This window comes from Loxodonta africana, chromosome 14 (assembly GCF_030014295.1).
Source record: "Loxodonta africana isolate mLoxAfr1 chromosome 14, mLoxAfr1.hap2, whole genome shotgun sequence".
NCBI lineage: Eukaryota > Metazoa > Chordata > Mammalia > Proboscidea > Elephantidae > Loxodonta > Loxodonta africana.
The window spans coordinates 20826503-20842954 of record NC_087355.1 but is presented as its reverse complement, the minus strand read 5'-3'; the positions used below and the strand labels follow the sequence as shown (position 1 = coordinate 20842954).

Below are 16452 nucleotides of genomic sequence, written 5' to 3'. Positions count from 1 at the left end.
TTGTTTTCTGACTCAAGCTGACCCCATGTGTGTCAGAGTAGAACTATGCTCCATAGGGTTTTCAGTGGCTGATTTTTTGGGAAGTGGATTGCTAGGCCTTTCTTCCGAGGCACCTCTGGGTGGACCTCTCAGTTAGCAGCCAAGTGCATTAACTATTTATACCACTCAGGGGACACCTTTACTATAGTAAAGAAACATAATTTAAACTGCCAAAAAAAGATTATACCTGTATGTTTTATTTTTTCTCTAACCACAAGCACTTAATTTGGGCCTTCCTCTTGTTTCCTGGGACATTTTTAAAAGTATTGCCCCTACTTTGTTTTCCTGTTTGGTTGGAGATAAAGAAATCACAAAAATGGCTGGAAGTTAAATGAGTGGTGATGGAAAAAAAGGGAAGAAAGAATGTGTGTCCTAAGCCCCGTTTCTTACCCCTAGAAACTGGAGTATGAGGTAGCAGTGCAGCCTGCTGAGGGCCCACGGGCTGGCCCCTGAGGATAGTGGGAGCCGAGAGCAGACCCTAGACACTGTCTTGGGAAAAGGCAACTAGTCACAATGGAGGAGAAGGAAGTGTTATTTTAAGTTTATGATCATGGGCAAGGGAACAAGTAGAAGGCACCTTTTAATTCTTCCTAGTGGAATCCTAGAAGCCTTCATATAACCCAAAACCAAACCCGTTGCTGTCGAGTTGATTCTAACTCTTAGCGACCCTTTAGGACAGTAGAACTGCCCCGTAGGGTTTCCAAGGAGCACCTGGTGGATTCAAACTGCTGACCTTTTGGTTAGCAGCTGAACTTTTAACCACCACGCCACCAGGGTTTCCAAAAGCCTTACCCTGGTGGCATAGTGGTTAAGCGCTACTACGGCTGCGAACCAAAGGGTCAGCAGTTTGAATCCACCAGGCACTCCTTGGAAACTATGGGGCAGTTCTACTCTGTCCTATATAGGGTCACTATTAGTCAGAATTGACTCGAAGGCATTGGGTTTGGTTTGGTTTTTTGGTCATATAGAAAACGACATTTGAGCTGAACTTGAAGGATGAGTAAGAAGAAGAGGAGGAAGAAGGAAGAGAAGTTTAGTTAGTAACCTAGCTGGAAGGCTCTTGTAATTTAGGTATTTTTCCTGCTCTAAAAGAGTCACATCAGTAGGAGAAAAAACATGCCAAAGTTCCTGAAGTTAAGGGCTACAGGATCAAGGAATGAGTCCAAAATGACTGCAGGTTTCCATCTTTTTCATATAGAAGAAGTTAGGGTAAATGTAGAGAGGTACAAGTTTATTATCATATGGTTTTAGTAGTTTGGAAATTGTTGTAGAAATTTTCTCTGATGTACCTAAGTAAATAATTTACACTTTAAATTTCATTGCTAATACTCACCAGGAAAACTGGATCAAATTTCTTACTTCATTCACTTTAGAAAGTCCTTGTGCCACTTAGTATATAGCATAGGTTTACCTCAATTTATGCAATAATTCCTCTGGAAAGTATGCATGTAAACAATTTGTAAAATTATAATTTGAGTTCCAGAGAGCTGCGTATTTAAAAGAGTCCCTGTTTGGTTTGCTTGTTCTTTTTCCAGCAGCACAGCCAGATTTATTTACTATTCTCTTCTTCCCTCCCTCCTTTCCTTCCTCCTCTCTTTCCTTCTCTCATATAAAAGTCTGATGTGTTAATGAGAAAGAATTGGAAAACGCAGAAATTAACTCACCCCTGGTGTACCTATGCAAACACTTTAACTGCTTATATTTTGGTGAATTCTCTTCCAGCTTTTTTTCTCTAAATTACTATTCCTTCTTAAACTCTTATCACCAGCAGGATTTTTTAACTTTTTAGTTTAGATTATTTCATAAACATTTTGCATGCTATTAATTTCACATATTAATAATAACAATAGTTCCAGATACCCCTTTACATTTCACACTCTCAACAACCCTATAAAGTTATATATTATTATTTCCCTGGTTTTACAAATGAGGAAACCAAGACCCAAAGATGTAAACTAAATAACTTGCTCCAGGTCATGTAACCAATATGTAGTATTCCTGCGAGTGACAGCAGAGGATAAGCTCTTAGCCACTACAGTGTACAGCTTTTCATAAATTTTATTGTAATGGTTATATTATAAAGAAACCATCAGAGAGGATGTCCCCGATTACCTGTATTACCTCCTCACCCTCCGTTATGGTCTATATTAACCTTAACCTTACTTATGTATTTACTTAATAGCTCGTGTCACCATCTTATGTAGTAAATATTTGTTCTTCTACCCTTTCCCTCCCTTCCCACTAGAATATAAGCACCTTGGACAAAGGGACTTAGTCTCTTGTTCAGTGCCCTAGTCCCCAATCCCTATAACTATGCTTGGCACTTAATTGATATTCCGTAGTATTTGTTGAAGGATTGAATGGCCTCTGTCCTGTTTGGCTTTTGTGTTAATTTTGGTTTTCTTAACCAACCTCTGCTGAACTCTTAGACTGGAATAACCAAATGATCCACATTCCCCTCTGTAAGTCACCAACTGACACTGCTACCAGGTTGGCGGGCACCTCCAGTACACCCCACACTTCCCCACCAGTGGTGACATCGTGTGCCTACCAAGAGGCAGCTTCTTGTTTCCAAACTGGTTTATGCCAGTTGTGCTTGTTATTATAATTACATAATTTAATTAAATATTATATAGCTGATTAAATATGACTTTGGAAAGACAGAGTTGTTTCTTTGAAAACTAAGATGATTGCTCAGAAAAACTCAAAGTGAAATGGACAAAAAATGCTGCTAAACAGGTGTAGGCAACACATCTCTAAAACACTGTAAAAAATAATAAAAGTCTGGAAATATTCTATACCTATATTTTTTTTTTTTGCTTATCAGCGTCTTTTAATGTCTAGCTCTATTTTAAAGAAGGAGAAATCGCAAATAGTAGATAGTGTCTTGATTATAGGTTTGCTTTATGACAATATGAAACTCCAGTGGAGACTGACACTAAAATGTATGTTTATATGTTTAAAATTGAAATGATTAAATAGTATGTATTTTCTCTGATTGCCCTTGATAACTGACTCTTTAAATTAACCAATTATCACTTCTTATTATATAGGAAGAGAAGACTTTTACTGTTTTGAATGAAACTCAGCATTCTTGGTATGCCAGAGAAAATTCCTAGCAGGTTTTGTTGTTTCGTGAATATTTCCTTTCTGCAGTAGAATGTGACCTTCAGGAAGACAGGGACTTTTGTTTATTTAGTTTCCTGCCCTATCTCCAGGGTCTGCAACAGTGCCAGGCACATTAATTATTTGTCGAATGGATGGATGAATGATTATGTAAAGTATATTTGTTGGGTTTTTCAATTATTATTGTTGTAAAAATATAACAGTATTTGCCATTTCAGCATTTTTTACATGTACAAATCAGTGACATTAATTATGTTCATCATAGTGTGCAGCCATTACTATTGTCCATTTCAAAATTTTTTCCATCTCTCTTAACAGAAACTCGGCGTGCCCTAAAGAATGACTCCCTCTTCCCCCCGCCATTCCGCCAGCCCCTGCTAACCTCTACAGGCAGTCCCTGGGTCATGAACAGGATCCCTTTCTAAGTCTGTCTTTAAGTTGAAATGTAGGTAACATGGAACAGGTACATACGGTTCTTTAGCATCAGTTAGTCAAATGTTTCTCTTAGTATATGATACATATTTTACCTTTCTGTGCATGTAAAACACTTAAGAAACACTCCCAAACCACACAGTGTTTTCATGAGCGTCACAAAGTAGTATATGCATTTGTTATTATCAACCATTGTATTGAACGCAGAATTTTTAATATAATAGGCTTTACGGCAGTTTGTTCTTAAGTTTGAATTGTCTGTAAGTCAAACATTCGTAACCTGGGGACTACCTGTAATAAACTTTGGTCTCTATTCCTTTGCCTATTCTAGATATCTCATATAAGTGAGATTGTACAATATTTGTCCTTTTATGACTGACTTATTTCACTTAGCATAATGTTTTCAAGATTCATTCATGTATGTATATGTCAGAACTTCATTCCTCTTTATGACTGAGTAGTATTCCATTGTATGGATATACCACATTTTGTTTATCTATTCATTTGTTGAAGGACCCTTGGGTTGTTTCCATCTTCTGGCTATTATGAGTAGTGCTGGAATGTACATGCATCTGTTTGCATTCCTGCTTTCAGTTCTTTTGGGTATACATCTAGGAATGGAGTCACTGGGTCATATGGCAATTCTATGTTTAACTTTTTTAAGGAACCACCAGACAGCAGCGGCACCATTTTACAGTCCCATCAACAATTGACGAGCGTCTCGGTTTCTCCATATTCTCGCAAACAATTGTTCTTTCGTTTTTCTGGTCACAGCTATCCTGGTGGTAGTGAAATGGCATCTCATTGTGATTTTGTTTTGATTTATGTCTCACCGATGAGTAATGACTTAAACGTTGAGCATCTTTTGCTTGTTGGCCTTTCGTATATCTTCTTTGGTGAAATGCCTTTTTCAAGTCGTTGGTCCATTTTTTAGTTGAGTTGTTTGCCTTTTTGCTGCTAAGTTTGAAGGAGTTCTTTATGTTTTCTGGAAGTTAAAGCCTTCATCTGATAGCTGGGTCCCCAAAATTTTCTCCCAATCTGTAGGTAGTCCCTTTACTTTATTAATAAATAAAGTCTTTTGGTGCACAAAAGCTTTTAATTTTGATGAAGTCCAATTTGTCTGTTTTGTCGTTCATGCTTTTGGTGTCAAATCTAAAGTATGTATTTTTTTACACAAAAAAGTGTTTTGCCATTCTGCATCCCACTTTGGAGAGTGGTGTCTGGGGTCTTAAACGCTAGCAAGCGGCCATCTAACATGCATCAATTGGTCTCATCCCACCTGGAGCAAAGGAGAATGAAGAACACCAAAGACACAAGGTAATTATGAGCCCAAGAGACAGAAAGGGCCACATAAACCAGCGACTACATCAGCCTGAGACCAGAAGAACTAGATGGTACTCGGCTACAACCAATGACTGCCCTGACAGAGAACCCCTGAGGGAGCAGGAGAAGTGGGATGCAAACTTCAAATTCTCGTAAGAAGGCCAAACTTAATGGTCTGATTGAGACTAGAAGGACCCCAGAGGTCATGGTCCCCAGACCTTCTGTTAGCCCTAAGCCAACTCTTCAGACAGGGATTGGACTGAACTATGGGATAAAAAATGATACTGGTGAAGAGTGAGCTTCTTGGATCAAGTAGATACATGAGACTATGCTGCCATCTCCTTTCTGGAGGGGAGAGAAGGGGGCAGAGGGGGTCAGAAGTTGGCCAAATGGACGCGAAGAGAGAGTGGAGGGAAGGAGTGTGCTGTCTCATTAGGCGGAGAGCAATTAAGAGTATACAGCAAGGTGTGTATAAGTTTTTGTATGAGAGACTGACGTGGTTTGTAAACTTTCACTTAAAACACAATAAAATTTTTTTTAACTTTTGCTTTTTGTATTGATAGTACCGCGTTTTTAGCCCAAAAAAGTACTTTCAAATTATATACTATTCAATATCTATTAAAATAAATTTACTGCTTTCTGTAGTATACCTGGATTTATAAATTTCTGTCTCAGTTAAAGTGGGGGAACCTTAGTGTTCTAATTACAGTGATTGAGAATACAGGATTTGTCTGGATTCACTTACTAGCTTTCAGACTTTCTAGCTGAGTGGCTTTGGTCAAGTTACTTTACCTCTTCTGTACCTCAATTTCCTCATTAGTAAAATGGGGATTGTAGTAGATTGTTACGAGAACTAAAGGAGTCCATATATACAGAGTACTTAGAGAATGTCTGTCAAGATAGTAAATGCCCAATAAATGATAGGTATCATTATGCCTGAGTTTGAATCCTGACCTGTCATTGTTTATCTGTGTAACTTGGGCAAATTACTATGGAAACAGGTCTGTTAAGTGACCCATATTTTATGATATGAAGGGTAATTATATTTATAAATTTATCCAAATGTGGGATTTAAGCAAGAAAATATGTGAAAGTACCTAACTCATAATAAGTACTTAGTAAATGTTGGCCAAAAAAAATAGTTATACTATGTAAAAGGCCTCTCATTTATTTATTTAAAAGGTTTTTTTTTTTTTTTTAACAACTGGAATTATCAAAATACTTTTTATGTATACAAACTTGTCTTTGCTATTTCAGTAAGTTTTCCTCATAAATTAGGAAGCTTTTTTTTTTTTTTCTCATAAATCTGAAATGGTTCCAAACCAAAAAAAAACAAACCCATTGCCATCGAGTCAATTCTGACTCATAGCGACCCTATAGGACAGAGTAGAACTGCCCCATAGAGTTTCCAAGGAGCACCTGGCAGATTCAAACTGCTGACCCTTTGGTTAGCAGCTGTAGCACTTAGTCACTACGCCACCAGGGTTTCCTGAAATGGTTCAGAATAAAGATAATTGAATTTTAATCTGGAGAAGTTATGAAACTCAAACACAAGCACTGCTTTGTAGTTCTTAGCTTGGCAGCTTCTTTCCAGAATGCTAAACCTTCAGTGAAAACTGGTTTTCAGAATATTAAATACCCCCCCTGCCTGTCGGGGAGGGAAAATGCTCACATTATGCATGGAATGCAGCTTCTTCCCGCAGTGTTTTCTCATCTGAGGCCTTATTAAAGCCTAGTCTCGCTATTTCTGGCCATATTAGCACCGGGTGACGTCGTCGGATATATAAGCAGCCCGGTGACTGGCTATATTAAGGAACTTAGCCTATGAGAATTCAGAAAGTAGAAACCATCTTATGCCACTGATGTCAGACTAGACATTTCCCCCCTTGTTGGTAATGATAGTTTAGAACGGCTCCCCAGCTCCTTACGTAGTACACACTGTATTTGGCTAAGATAAGATTTTAAAGAGGTCTTCTGCTTCTTTAAGAGAGAAGTGGCTGATGGAAATGTTACGGCAAAATATTTGTGTAGCCACTGAACATGAATTTTAGCCATTTATTTGATTGTTGCAGCATGTGTTAAAGAGCTGCTGCTGCCCATTTGCAGCCTAATGTGTTTATTACAGTCTTCCCAATGGAATCTCGAAGTGTCTTTCAGCTAAAAAATTCATGAGTATTATTGGCTTTCAGTCAGAAAATGGAATATGTCTTCTAGGTACTGTCTAATATACCACTTTAAGGCCATTATACAAAAGTAAATCTAAGAGCAGAGCACACTGAGGAGGAGGGAATTTTTATCTTAAATATTTGTTTATTCACTATTATTACTGTTCTGCGGACTAAGAAGCAGCATAAGAGAAGGTGGGTACTGAAGCTGTCTTACTTAGAAGAGTAGTTGTAGAATATGTTATTTTCCTTAATTCGTTACCCAACTGTAAGCTACTAGTGTTTTAGGAACGAAAAATGGTGTACTAGTATTAGTAGTTTGTGTCTTGCTTACTGCAGTTATTTAAAAAGTCAAATGCATAGTAAGTTGCCCTAAACTAGTGAAGTTAAACTGAGAATTTGTTTCCAAATAAAATTTTCTTTATTTGGATTTATATGACGTGAGTCTTCCAAAACTTTGCAACTTAATTGAAGTCACTGTATGAATCAGTGTGCCATTTTATGAGTCTGAATCTGTATATAAATCTTGTAATATGTGAGGTAAATTAAAATTTTATTATTTAAAAACCAAGGCACAGTATCCTGCTATGTAAAGATGAGATTAAAAGTGTTCTTATAAGCTAGTAAAAAGAGTAATGACACATCAGGAAAAATAGCATATTATCTAACCTGTTGCAATTGAGTTGATTTCTTTCATAGCAGTCTAACTAGCTAAAATAATTCTATTTCTGAAATATAGTGTAGTGTACTCTATCTCTGTGGTTAGTGTACTACTTGTTGTGCCAGTGGGAAGAAAGCGTTTGATTTTTCTGCATGCTCTAATCCCTGCATTTAATAAATCTATGTATTTCTATTTGTTTTATTTGCATGTGTGGTTTTTCCTTGTTTGTATGATTCAACAACATATCCTTGCACAAGTCTGTATACTTAAGCATAGATTATTTCACCATTAGCAGAAGTTGAGGTTGTGCCAAAGTAATGTTAGATTTGGGTAATTTTGTCCAGTTAACACTGTTTGTAAAGAGGTATTTCACTTCTTCTGTCAGTTCGACGTCTTTACCTATGTATCACCTTACTGACTTCCCAAGTTTTACCCACTCTCTACCTTTCTCAGGTATCTACACCTAAAAGTACGTGTTGCTTATTCAAGCATTAGGTACTCTGTTTTCTTAGACTTTTCAGAGTATGGCCCAGAAATTTTGATTTTGTAAAAAAAAAAAAAAAAAAAAAGGATCCCTCATAGAACACAGTATGCTTTAAGGGAGAAACTGTTTCAAGTTCAGAATGAGTAAATGTTTTCATCGGTGATAAAAAATCAGTGAATACAGCTTTAGCTGTTCAGTTGGGCTTTTGAGCAACGAAAGATTATTCTTTCACAGTTGCGTAGGATAAAAATGGAAAAGTATTTAAATAAAGATTTATGTACATTTTAAATATTGCTCGAGTATTTCTTGGCATTAAAAAGTTTATGAAGAATCAGGCTACCAGTCACACCACATACTTCATATATCTCTTGAAAAGAGAGTTCATGAAGAACCTGGAGGGCCTTGGAAACTATAGAAGCCTTTCTGGAGTCGTATCAAGAACTAGATGATTTATCAGGGCAGATCCTCCTTGTGTAGGCGTTGACAAGATAAGGTGTTTAAGCAGCTTTTTGGATGGCCTCTCTAGCTTGACAAATTTCATTGTAAATTTGATTTCAAAGTAAGGAATTTCAGAGAGGGTCTAACTTTTTAAAATATTGCTTGAAGCAAGCGATAGAGATCTGATGTTTAATCACTTATTATGTTTAGACTTTAGCAACAGTTTTATCCTTATTTTTTCTTTAACTGAATTTGTTCAGCATATGATAAATCTGACAGTTTAACAGGTCGAGTGTGGAAGATAGCCTGTATTGATAAAAGATGAAATACATGTTATCATTTACATTAACTCTGGATGATGAGCTAGGTTTAATGGTATGAACTGGGTTGTAAGCAACAACTTTGTTATAAGCTATATTGATGAATTCCACAAAAGAAGAAAGAGTGTTTATTGAGTCGTATTAAGATTTAACATTTTATTTTGTATTCTGTCATTATGCTACAGACTTAACTGGCATTGTTCACCCCTCCCAGAATATGTAGTTGCTTTTAAATAATATATATATGTATTTTTTTTTTTTTTTTTTTAGTTAAATCTTAGTGGCTTTAACTCATTCCTCTACTGTCTAGCTTATACAAGTTGCTGTCAAAGGATGCAAGGGAGAATGTACTGTCACAGGAAAAGCAGAGACCATTGTTTGGTTATTGATAACAAGAACTGACAGGACTGAAACTCCTCCAGTTTTGTCCTTTTACAACCCCCAACATCTGGCGGAGACTGGCTTGCTGTTAATGACTGTAATTACCATCAGATACTGCCCAAATTTACTTGTATCAACTTTAGTTTTTTTGATTTCAGTGAACAGCTTCAGAACTCAGAGTGAATTGCTCAAGAATTTTAATTTCATGCAAATGTCGAAAACATGCAAAAATTGTGAGAAACTGCTAATTTAGGGCTAGTTACAAAACAGAACACAGTGGCTGCAACAATGGGCTGAAGCCTAACAATTGTGAGCATGGCGCTGGACTGGGCACTGTTTCGTTCTGTTCATAGGGTTGCTGTGAGTCGGAACCGACTTGATGGCACCTAACAACAACGACACAAAACAGAATTTCTAAGCCTTCAGTGCTGCCCTTCTGTATTTTCCACTTCCTACCTTTTCATTGGAAATTAATTTTTAGCTTTGATCTACAAATGTGCTTTAAATTCACCTATTAGTGCAGTTAACTTTAGATGATTTTCCTGAGCTTAATATACACTACAAGTAATTCATATGTTGGTATCAATATGTCTACCTATGTATCTCTGGTTTTTATTTGTGGCACTTCTGCCTTGTCCCTATTTTTAGTGGTAAAGAAAATTGACACACCTAGTCCCACTGACATGGTCTATTTTAAAATACTATCATTTGCTGCCACTTTAAGAATATCAGTCAATTCTTGCATATATGACAGTGTATTCAATAAATGCTAGATAAAGGAAAAAAAAAAAAAAGAATGTCAGATGGTCTTTCTTCCAACTTAGGGCAGAACAGTTCTCTTAGAGCATCTCATTAGTGATTCTCACTGTTCTTATTTGGTTCATCCACGAAAGAGGCAGGCGTGAACCCCGTGTCTGGTCAAGGAATTCATTTACAGCTGCCCGTGGGCAGGAGAGAAGCGAGGGAGCTGCTACAACCTTAAGGTCTCTCTCTCTTTTCTCAGAATCTTTTTGTTTTCCCTTGGTGAGTAGCAGTGATTCAGATGGGGAATCCTGAGTGTTGGCGCTTCCTGGGCTTCCCTAGCTTGATGGGAACTCACTAGAGTGGGGTATGTATCGCCCAACTTGCTTTCTTCCCGTGGGCCAAGAGAAAACATTTTGCCTTTTCCGGACTTTGCGAATTACTCCGTATTCCCCTCCCCCACCTTTTTTTCTTTCTTTGGTGGTTCAGAGGTTGGTTGAAAATGTGTGCTGGGGACACATAGTCCAGGAAAATTGCTCAGAAAAGAGGACATACGGAGAAGACAGACAAATAAGGAAACCAGCATGTTTATAAAGCAGAAGTTTTTAGATTTTGAGGAAATATGTTTGCCTTACCAACACATAATAATAAAAGAGAAAACTTGGCACTTAAATAACATACTTCAAGAGGAAATTAATGATGTTTTAAAACTACAAATAGGGTGGTTTGTGAGCAGCCTTGAGTAGGTACAAGTAAAATATAAACAATCTGCTCAAATGGCTTTACCATACTTAAACCAGAAAATGTAAGCTCCTTGCTCCACTCCTTATCTCCCTTAGGTCCTGTTGTGAAAATAACATGAGTGCTGTCTCCATGCAAAGTTAAAATTATTAGAGAGAGAGAGAGAGTGTGTGTGTGTGTGTGTGTGTGTGTGTGTGTGTGTGTAAAACTTAGAGGTGAATGACTATGATGCTAATGTTTCATCCCAAAACTGGATATATATGACTTTAAGTAAAACATTCACTTATTTTAATTGTCTCTTGAAAAGCTTTCCGTCTGATCTTTCTGAGGGTACTATACTTTTTAATATACATGGTGATACTTCGGAGAGGAGCCATTTTCATCAACAAAACTTATCACATATGCCTGCTGTATTATAGGGCATTTTGCCATATAGTGAGAGTTATATTTGCTTAAATTTTTGCGATTTATCGAAAGCTGCTTCCAGGGTAAAAATTCCCTAGACCATTTGTTGAAAGCTGACTTAGATTTAATCTGTAATTTTTTTTCTTACATACTCGTAAATGAAACAATGGCCTTTGAGGTTCAGAGAGAAATATCGAAAATGAATGTTCATGAGGTATTGTCTGAGGAGGGTTCTGGTGTTCAGGGTTTTGTTTCAAGCTCTATCCCTTTATTTCTCCTGTAATGCCCTGGCTCCCCTCCCCACCATTTAAAATCATACACCTTCTTCCAGGCCCAGCTCAGTACCTGTTCCGTCCCCACCAGTACAACATCCTTCTTTCTCAGATCTTACGTTATGAAGGAGTACATAGCATTTGTATGAATACCTTTCACCTATTTTACTTATTGCAGTAATAATTATATACAGATTTATTTCCCTTCATACCCTGTTGTGTTCTTACGAGCAGCACTCCTCCTCATCCTCCTCTCTGCACCCAACCTTACGTGCAGTGGCCCCAGGCAGTTTTCGTTAAATGAGTAAAGTTCGGATGAGGGGAAAATAGTCAAGCACGGAAGTCCAGACAGCCCAGATCCAGCTGATTCTCCCACTGACCGGTGACTGTGTAATTAGAGGAGAAATGGGTTATTTGACGAAGGGACCTTTTACTGTAACATTTTAGTTAAGAGTAGAAGTTGTGTAAACCTGCATATAATCCAAATTAACTCCCTTTGCTAATCTCAACAACCCTGTGTTGTAGGTGCTGATGATTATCTCCCCATTTTAAAGATGAGATCATTAAAGCATAAGAGTAAAGTAACTTCTTAAGGGCACACAGCTAACCAAGTGGTCCAGCTTGGACATGAATACTGGCCCTAAGTTTCTCTGCTTCACAGCCCCTCATAGCCTGTTTTAGAGGATTCAATTATATTAGAAAATTGCTTGGTTCCTAAAAAACAGAAAAATGAAACTCGTTACCATTGAGTCAATTCTGACTCATAGTGTCCCTGTAGGACAGCATAGAACTGCCCCCATAGAGTTTCCAAGGAGCGGCTGGTGGATTCGAACTGCTGGCCTTTGGGGTTAGCAGCCGAACACTTAACTACTGTGTCACTAAGGCTCCACTTGGCTCTTCGTAAATGCTAAATGAGTAGTAACTAAGCACACATTGTACTTATTACCAGGCCAATATTGTACAGCACCTTGGGTTTTGGTTATATTGCTCCCACCAGCAGGAAGCTCAGGCATCAGCTCTTAGAATTATATCCTCCCTGGTGACCTCTTGAATTGAATGTATATTTTATGAAACCTCTCTCAACTGATACAGTGCTGCTTTATCTTACTTAAACTTGACTCTTAAAAACAAACTTAACTCCTCTGCCCCCTTGGGTTGAAGTAGTGGCCAGAAAAGAGAATTGTAGTGAGACTGAGACTGAGCATCTCAGATTATGTCATGTGAAGCAGCTGGTATATGACAGTGATGAAGTGCTCAGTCTTAGGTGTTGTTTTCTTGTGTCCACCTGCCTCTTGGTCCTTGGTCTCCATGAACCTCTTGCTCTCTGGAGTCTTCCCTTAAGCCTTTGGTCTTCTCTTGACTTGCCCTTCTCTCTGATTCTTTAAATCCGGAAAGGCAAAAAAGCTCCTACACAATTTAAAGAAATGGGGGGAAAATGGGGATTTTACGAGTCTGGGCGATAGAAGGAAAGGAAAGTAACAAGAGTGAAGCTCTGAGAGAGATTGGGAAATGTTGACGTAGTCTTCCTGGGGCCCTGGTGGTGCAGTGCTTAAGCATTCGGCTGCTAACCAAAAGGTTAATAGTTCCAATCCAGCTGCTCCTTGGAAACCCTATGGGACAGTTCTACTTTGTCTATAGGGTTGCTGTGATTCAGAATCGACTCAGCGCCAAAGGGTTTTGTTTTTTTGTCTTTTTTAAGTGGTTACTAAGTACCTTAAGTAACAATCACCTACAGTTTTCTCAAAATCTTTGTTAGTCTGTTTAGCTCTTCTAGGGCCTAAACCTCTATCACTCACTTGTTCTTTGCATTCTTCAGTGTTATTTTGTTTCTACTAATGACTCATAGTGACCCTATAGGAGCCAGTCATGGTCTTCCCCATCAGGATCAGAAAAGATCCCCTAATTTCTTGGGTGCATCTTAAGACCTTTATGATAGCAGCTAGAATCAACCGAGGGAGGGGGAGGGACGGCAGGATATGAGAGAGGAAGCCACTGTGCAGTGCACTTGACGGAGCTGCTTTGGAGATGGCACTGAGGGAGGGCCCGGAGGCAGGCAGACCTTCACCCAAGGGGCATTGCTTAGAGGGGCCTTGTGGGAGAGCTGAGGGAAGGAGGGAGTCTCAAATTCACGAGACTCTATTTGGAAACATTCAGCTCAGTGGAGTGGCACTGCCTCTTCTTCGGCTGTCTCTCCTGTATGAGCTGTTGCAGCACAGGCTTCACATTGGCCGACCCAAAACAGAGACTGGGAGGAGCCACTCACAAAACCTGTAGTTTCCACATGGTGCGAGATTGTTCCTGAAACTGGAGGCTGGTGGCATAAGGCTGGGGCTAACAGACTACAGGTCATGGTCCTCTTGAAATACATCTCCTGCTTAAAGGGTATGGACCCAGTGAGGTAGGCTTGTTTGTTTTTGAAATGTTAGCCCTTACATTTACTTATCCTTTAAGCAGAATAAAAAGGGAAAAAAAAAAAGTTTTTTCATTAGAAACTATACACACTTATAAATCAAAACAGTGTGTTAATTACTGCAGTCAAAATGCTGATTTTTCTTATTGGTAAATTGATCAGACACATTGCCATCAGCTCTTTTCATTTTGTTTTCCTTTTTTCTGTTTTTAGTTGCTGATATGTGTTCAAGATGAGTGGGATGGGAGAAAATACCTCTGACCCATCCAGGGCAGAGACAAGGAAGCGCAAGGAATGTCCTGACCAGCTTGGACCCAGGTTAGATTCTTACTGAGAAAAAGGAATCAGTAGTATCCATGACTGCCACTGCACGCTCCTTTGATGTTTTAGCATTGATTTTACTCCCAATTCAAATATTTTTTTCCTTAACAGTTAAACCTTTACACATGTATTATTTACTTTATGTTTTGAATATGTTAATCAGTTACGGATTTCATTATCCTTAGAAAGCTGCCTGTTTCTTCTGATGTCTGCTGTGTCATTGACTCTTAAAACCAGTTTATTCTATAATGAGTTTTTTAGCATTTTCTTTTCTGTTAGATCACGGAATGTTATAAAGACAACAAGATCCCATAGTACAAAGATTTGCTGGTAATTTTAGACTGGGTTTTATTTTTATTTGTTTTATATTTTTTAATGAGCAAGACCTGGTATGTTAAACCCACTTGCTTTTGAGTTGAGGACAAAGATTATGGCTCTTCAGTGAATAAAACAAATAATTTTAAAGCAAGTTCCATCTCAATATATTACGGATCAAAGTTTAAATTATTATAATCTCTAAGCAGAGTAATTTAACAATATCTATTAAAATTATAAATTCATGGTTACTTTACAGCATTATTTATAATAGCAAAGAATTAGTGCATATCCATGCTCTGAAACGCTATGCAGCTGTGGAAAAACGAGGACGCTTGTGATGGTTGATACGGAAAATAAGGATATTATTACAGAGAAAAAGCAAGGTGTACAAAACTGTGCATGGGCCGTTACTATTTGTAAAAAAAAAAAAAAAAAAGGGAAGAAAAGAATCTATAATTGCATTGATTTAGGATCATTAAAAAACCCTAGTAACAATTGTTAACCATTTTGAGGGATGTGAACTAGGCAGATAGAGAACAAGGGTTAACAGATACTTTTTGCTCTTTTGATGCTTCAAATTGTATAAATTACTCAAAAAGTTAAATAAAAGCAGCAACTTCTAAGGAATGGCCAATAAAAAGATCAGATGGAGAACATTGGGAAGAGGACAGTGAAAATCCATCAAGGGAAGGAGAGAAGGAAGAAAGGCCAAAAGCCAATATTTGAAATTCTCTTTCTCCTCTAGTTGCTGAGCAAAACAGCAAGCTTTTTAAGCCTGTGCTCCCCAAATCCCTGACCCCCAGCTCCTATGTTGCCTCTGGGTTCCTGAGTACTTCCCTGTAAGCCAAAGACTTCTGCCTGTCGGGCCGCCTTTAATACTCAGGAGTTTACCTGAAGTGGGGTTTGGTCAAATGGAAGCTAGTCCAGTGGGAGGGGCTGTTCTCTTCCCTAGTCTTTGTGCTGGTGCCAGAGCTGAGTGGGCACATCTCAGAGCCCTCTCCCCAGTGCTGTCAGGGACCTGTGTAAACCCTCTGCGCTTTCTCTCACCTATTTGTCATGTATTTATTATCTTGTGCCACAGGGCTGAGGATAGGAACTGGGTTCTTCAGAGCATTCGGGCCACTCCCTCCTTTCCTGTACTTAATAAAATGGAAGCTGGGGGTAAAATCATACTTAGAAAAACTAATTTTTTCCCCTGCTCTGACAGTAAGTCACTGGATGATCTTGAACAAATCTTATAACCGCTATAAAGTGGATAAATTGTATTATATCTCAGGTTTATTAGATTATGAAAGTAAATCTAATACTTGGAGATGAATAGATGGAAGTCTGTTATAAATTTTAAAAATTAGGATTACACATAAATAATTACATCAGAAAACTGAAAGTGGCTTCATTAAATATTTTCATTTATTTGTTGTATTGTTTTGAATGACCTTCAGTAGCCCTGTACTGCACTTGATAAAATAATTGCATGCTGTTACCATCAAAAGGAATCTTTTTAGTATGCTGCTTTATCAAATTCAAATGAGAGGACTTTGCCAACTTAATTTTTTCCACTTCTATTACCTTCATAAAACTTTAGTTGGACTTGGACTGTTTGTTTGTATTTTGCCCATGATTCAGCTTGGACAGCTAACAAAGACCCTGAATCAGTTTTGCTTTTGTTTCTAGCTATACTTATTTTTCTGTAGTTTTTTTGTTTTTGTTGTTATTGTTTTCGTATTATCTAAAAAGTCTCCTTGATTTGCTTACTAACACCGTAAAGAAGTCTGAAATTATAAAGATTTGTTTTTATGTTTTAGCAAAAATGATTGAATTTTAACTATGTTAACTTCCCTTAATTTTTTTTTTAAGTATATAAGGATAAACAAA

The 16452-nt window shown here is 37.9% G+C and overlaps 1 protein-coding gene across 22 annotated transcripts in view; it reads left to right on the top strand.

Annotated features, from left to right (window-relative positions):
* Positions 1–16452, top strand: part of NCOA2 (nuclear receptor coactivator 2) — a 321186-nt gene that overhangs the window by 194932 nt on the left and 109802 nt on the right. For 17 of the 22 annotated variants that reach the window (XM_064267802.1, XM_064267801.1, XM_023545772.2 and 14 more), the window contains one exon: positions 14152–14256. The exons of 1 other annotated variant lie outside the window; for it this stretch is intronic. In XM_064267802.1, coding sequence (XP_064123872.1) covers positions 14171–14256 — 86 coding nt within the window. In that variant the 5' untranslated portion in view covers positions 14152–14170. Of the gene's footprint in view, positions 1–3483; positions 3611–9284; positions 10478–14151; positions 14257–16452 lie in introns of those variants that run through there. 4 more of the 22 variants (XM_064267795.1, XM_023545774.2, XM_064267798.1 and 1 more) reach the window with 2 other exon arrangements.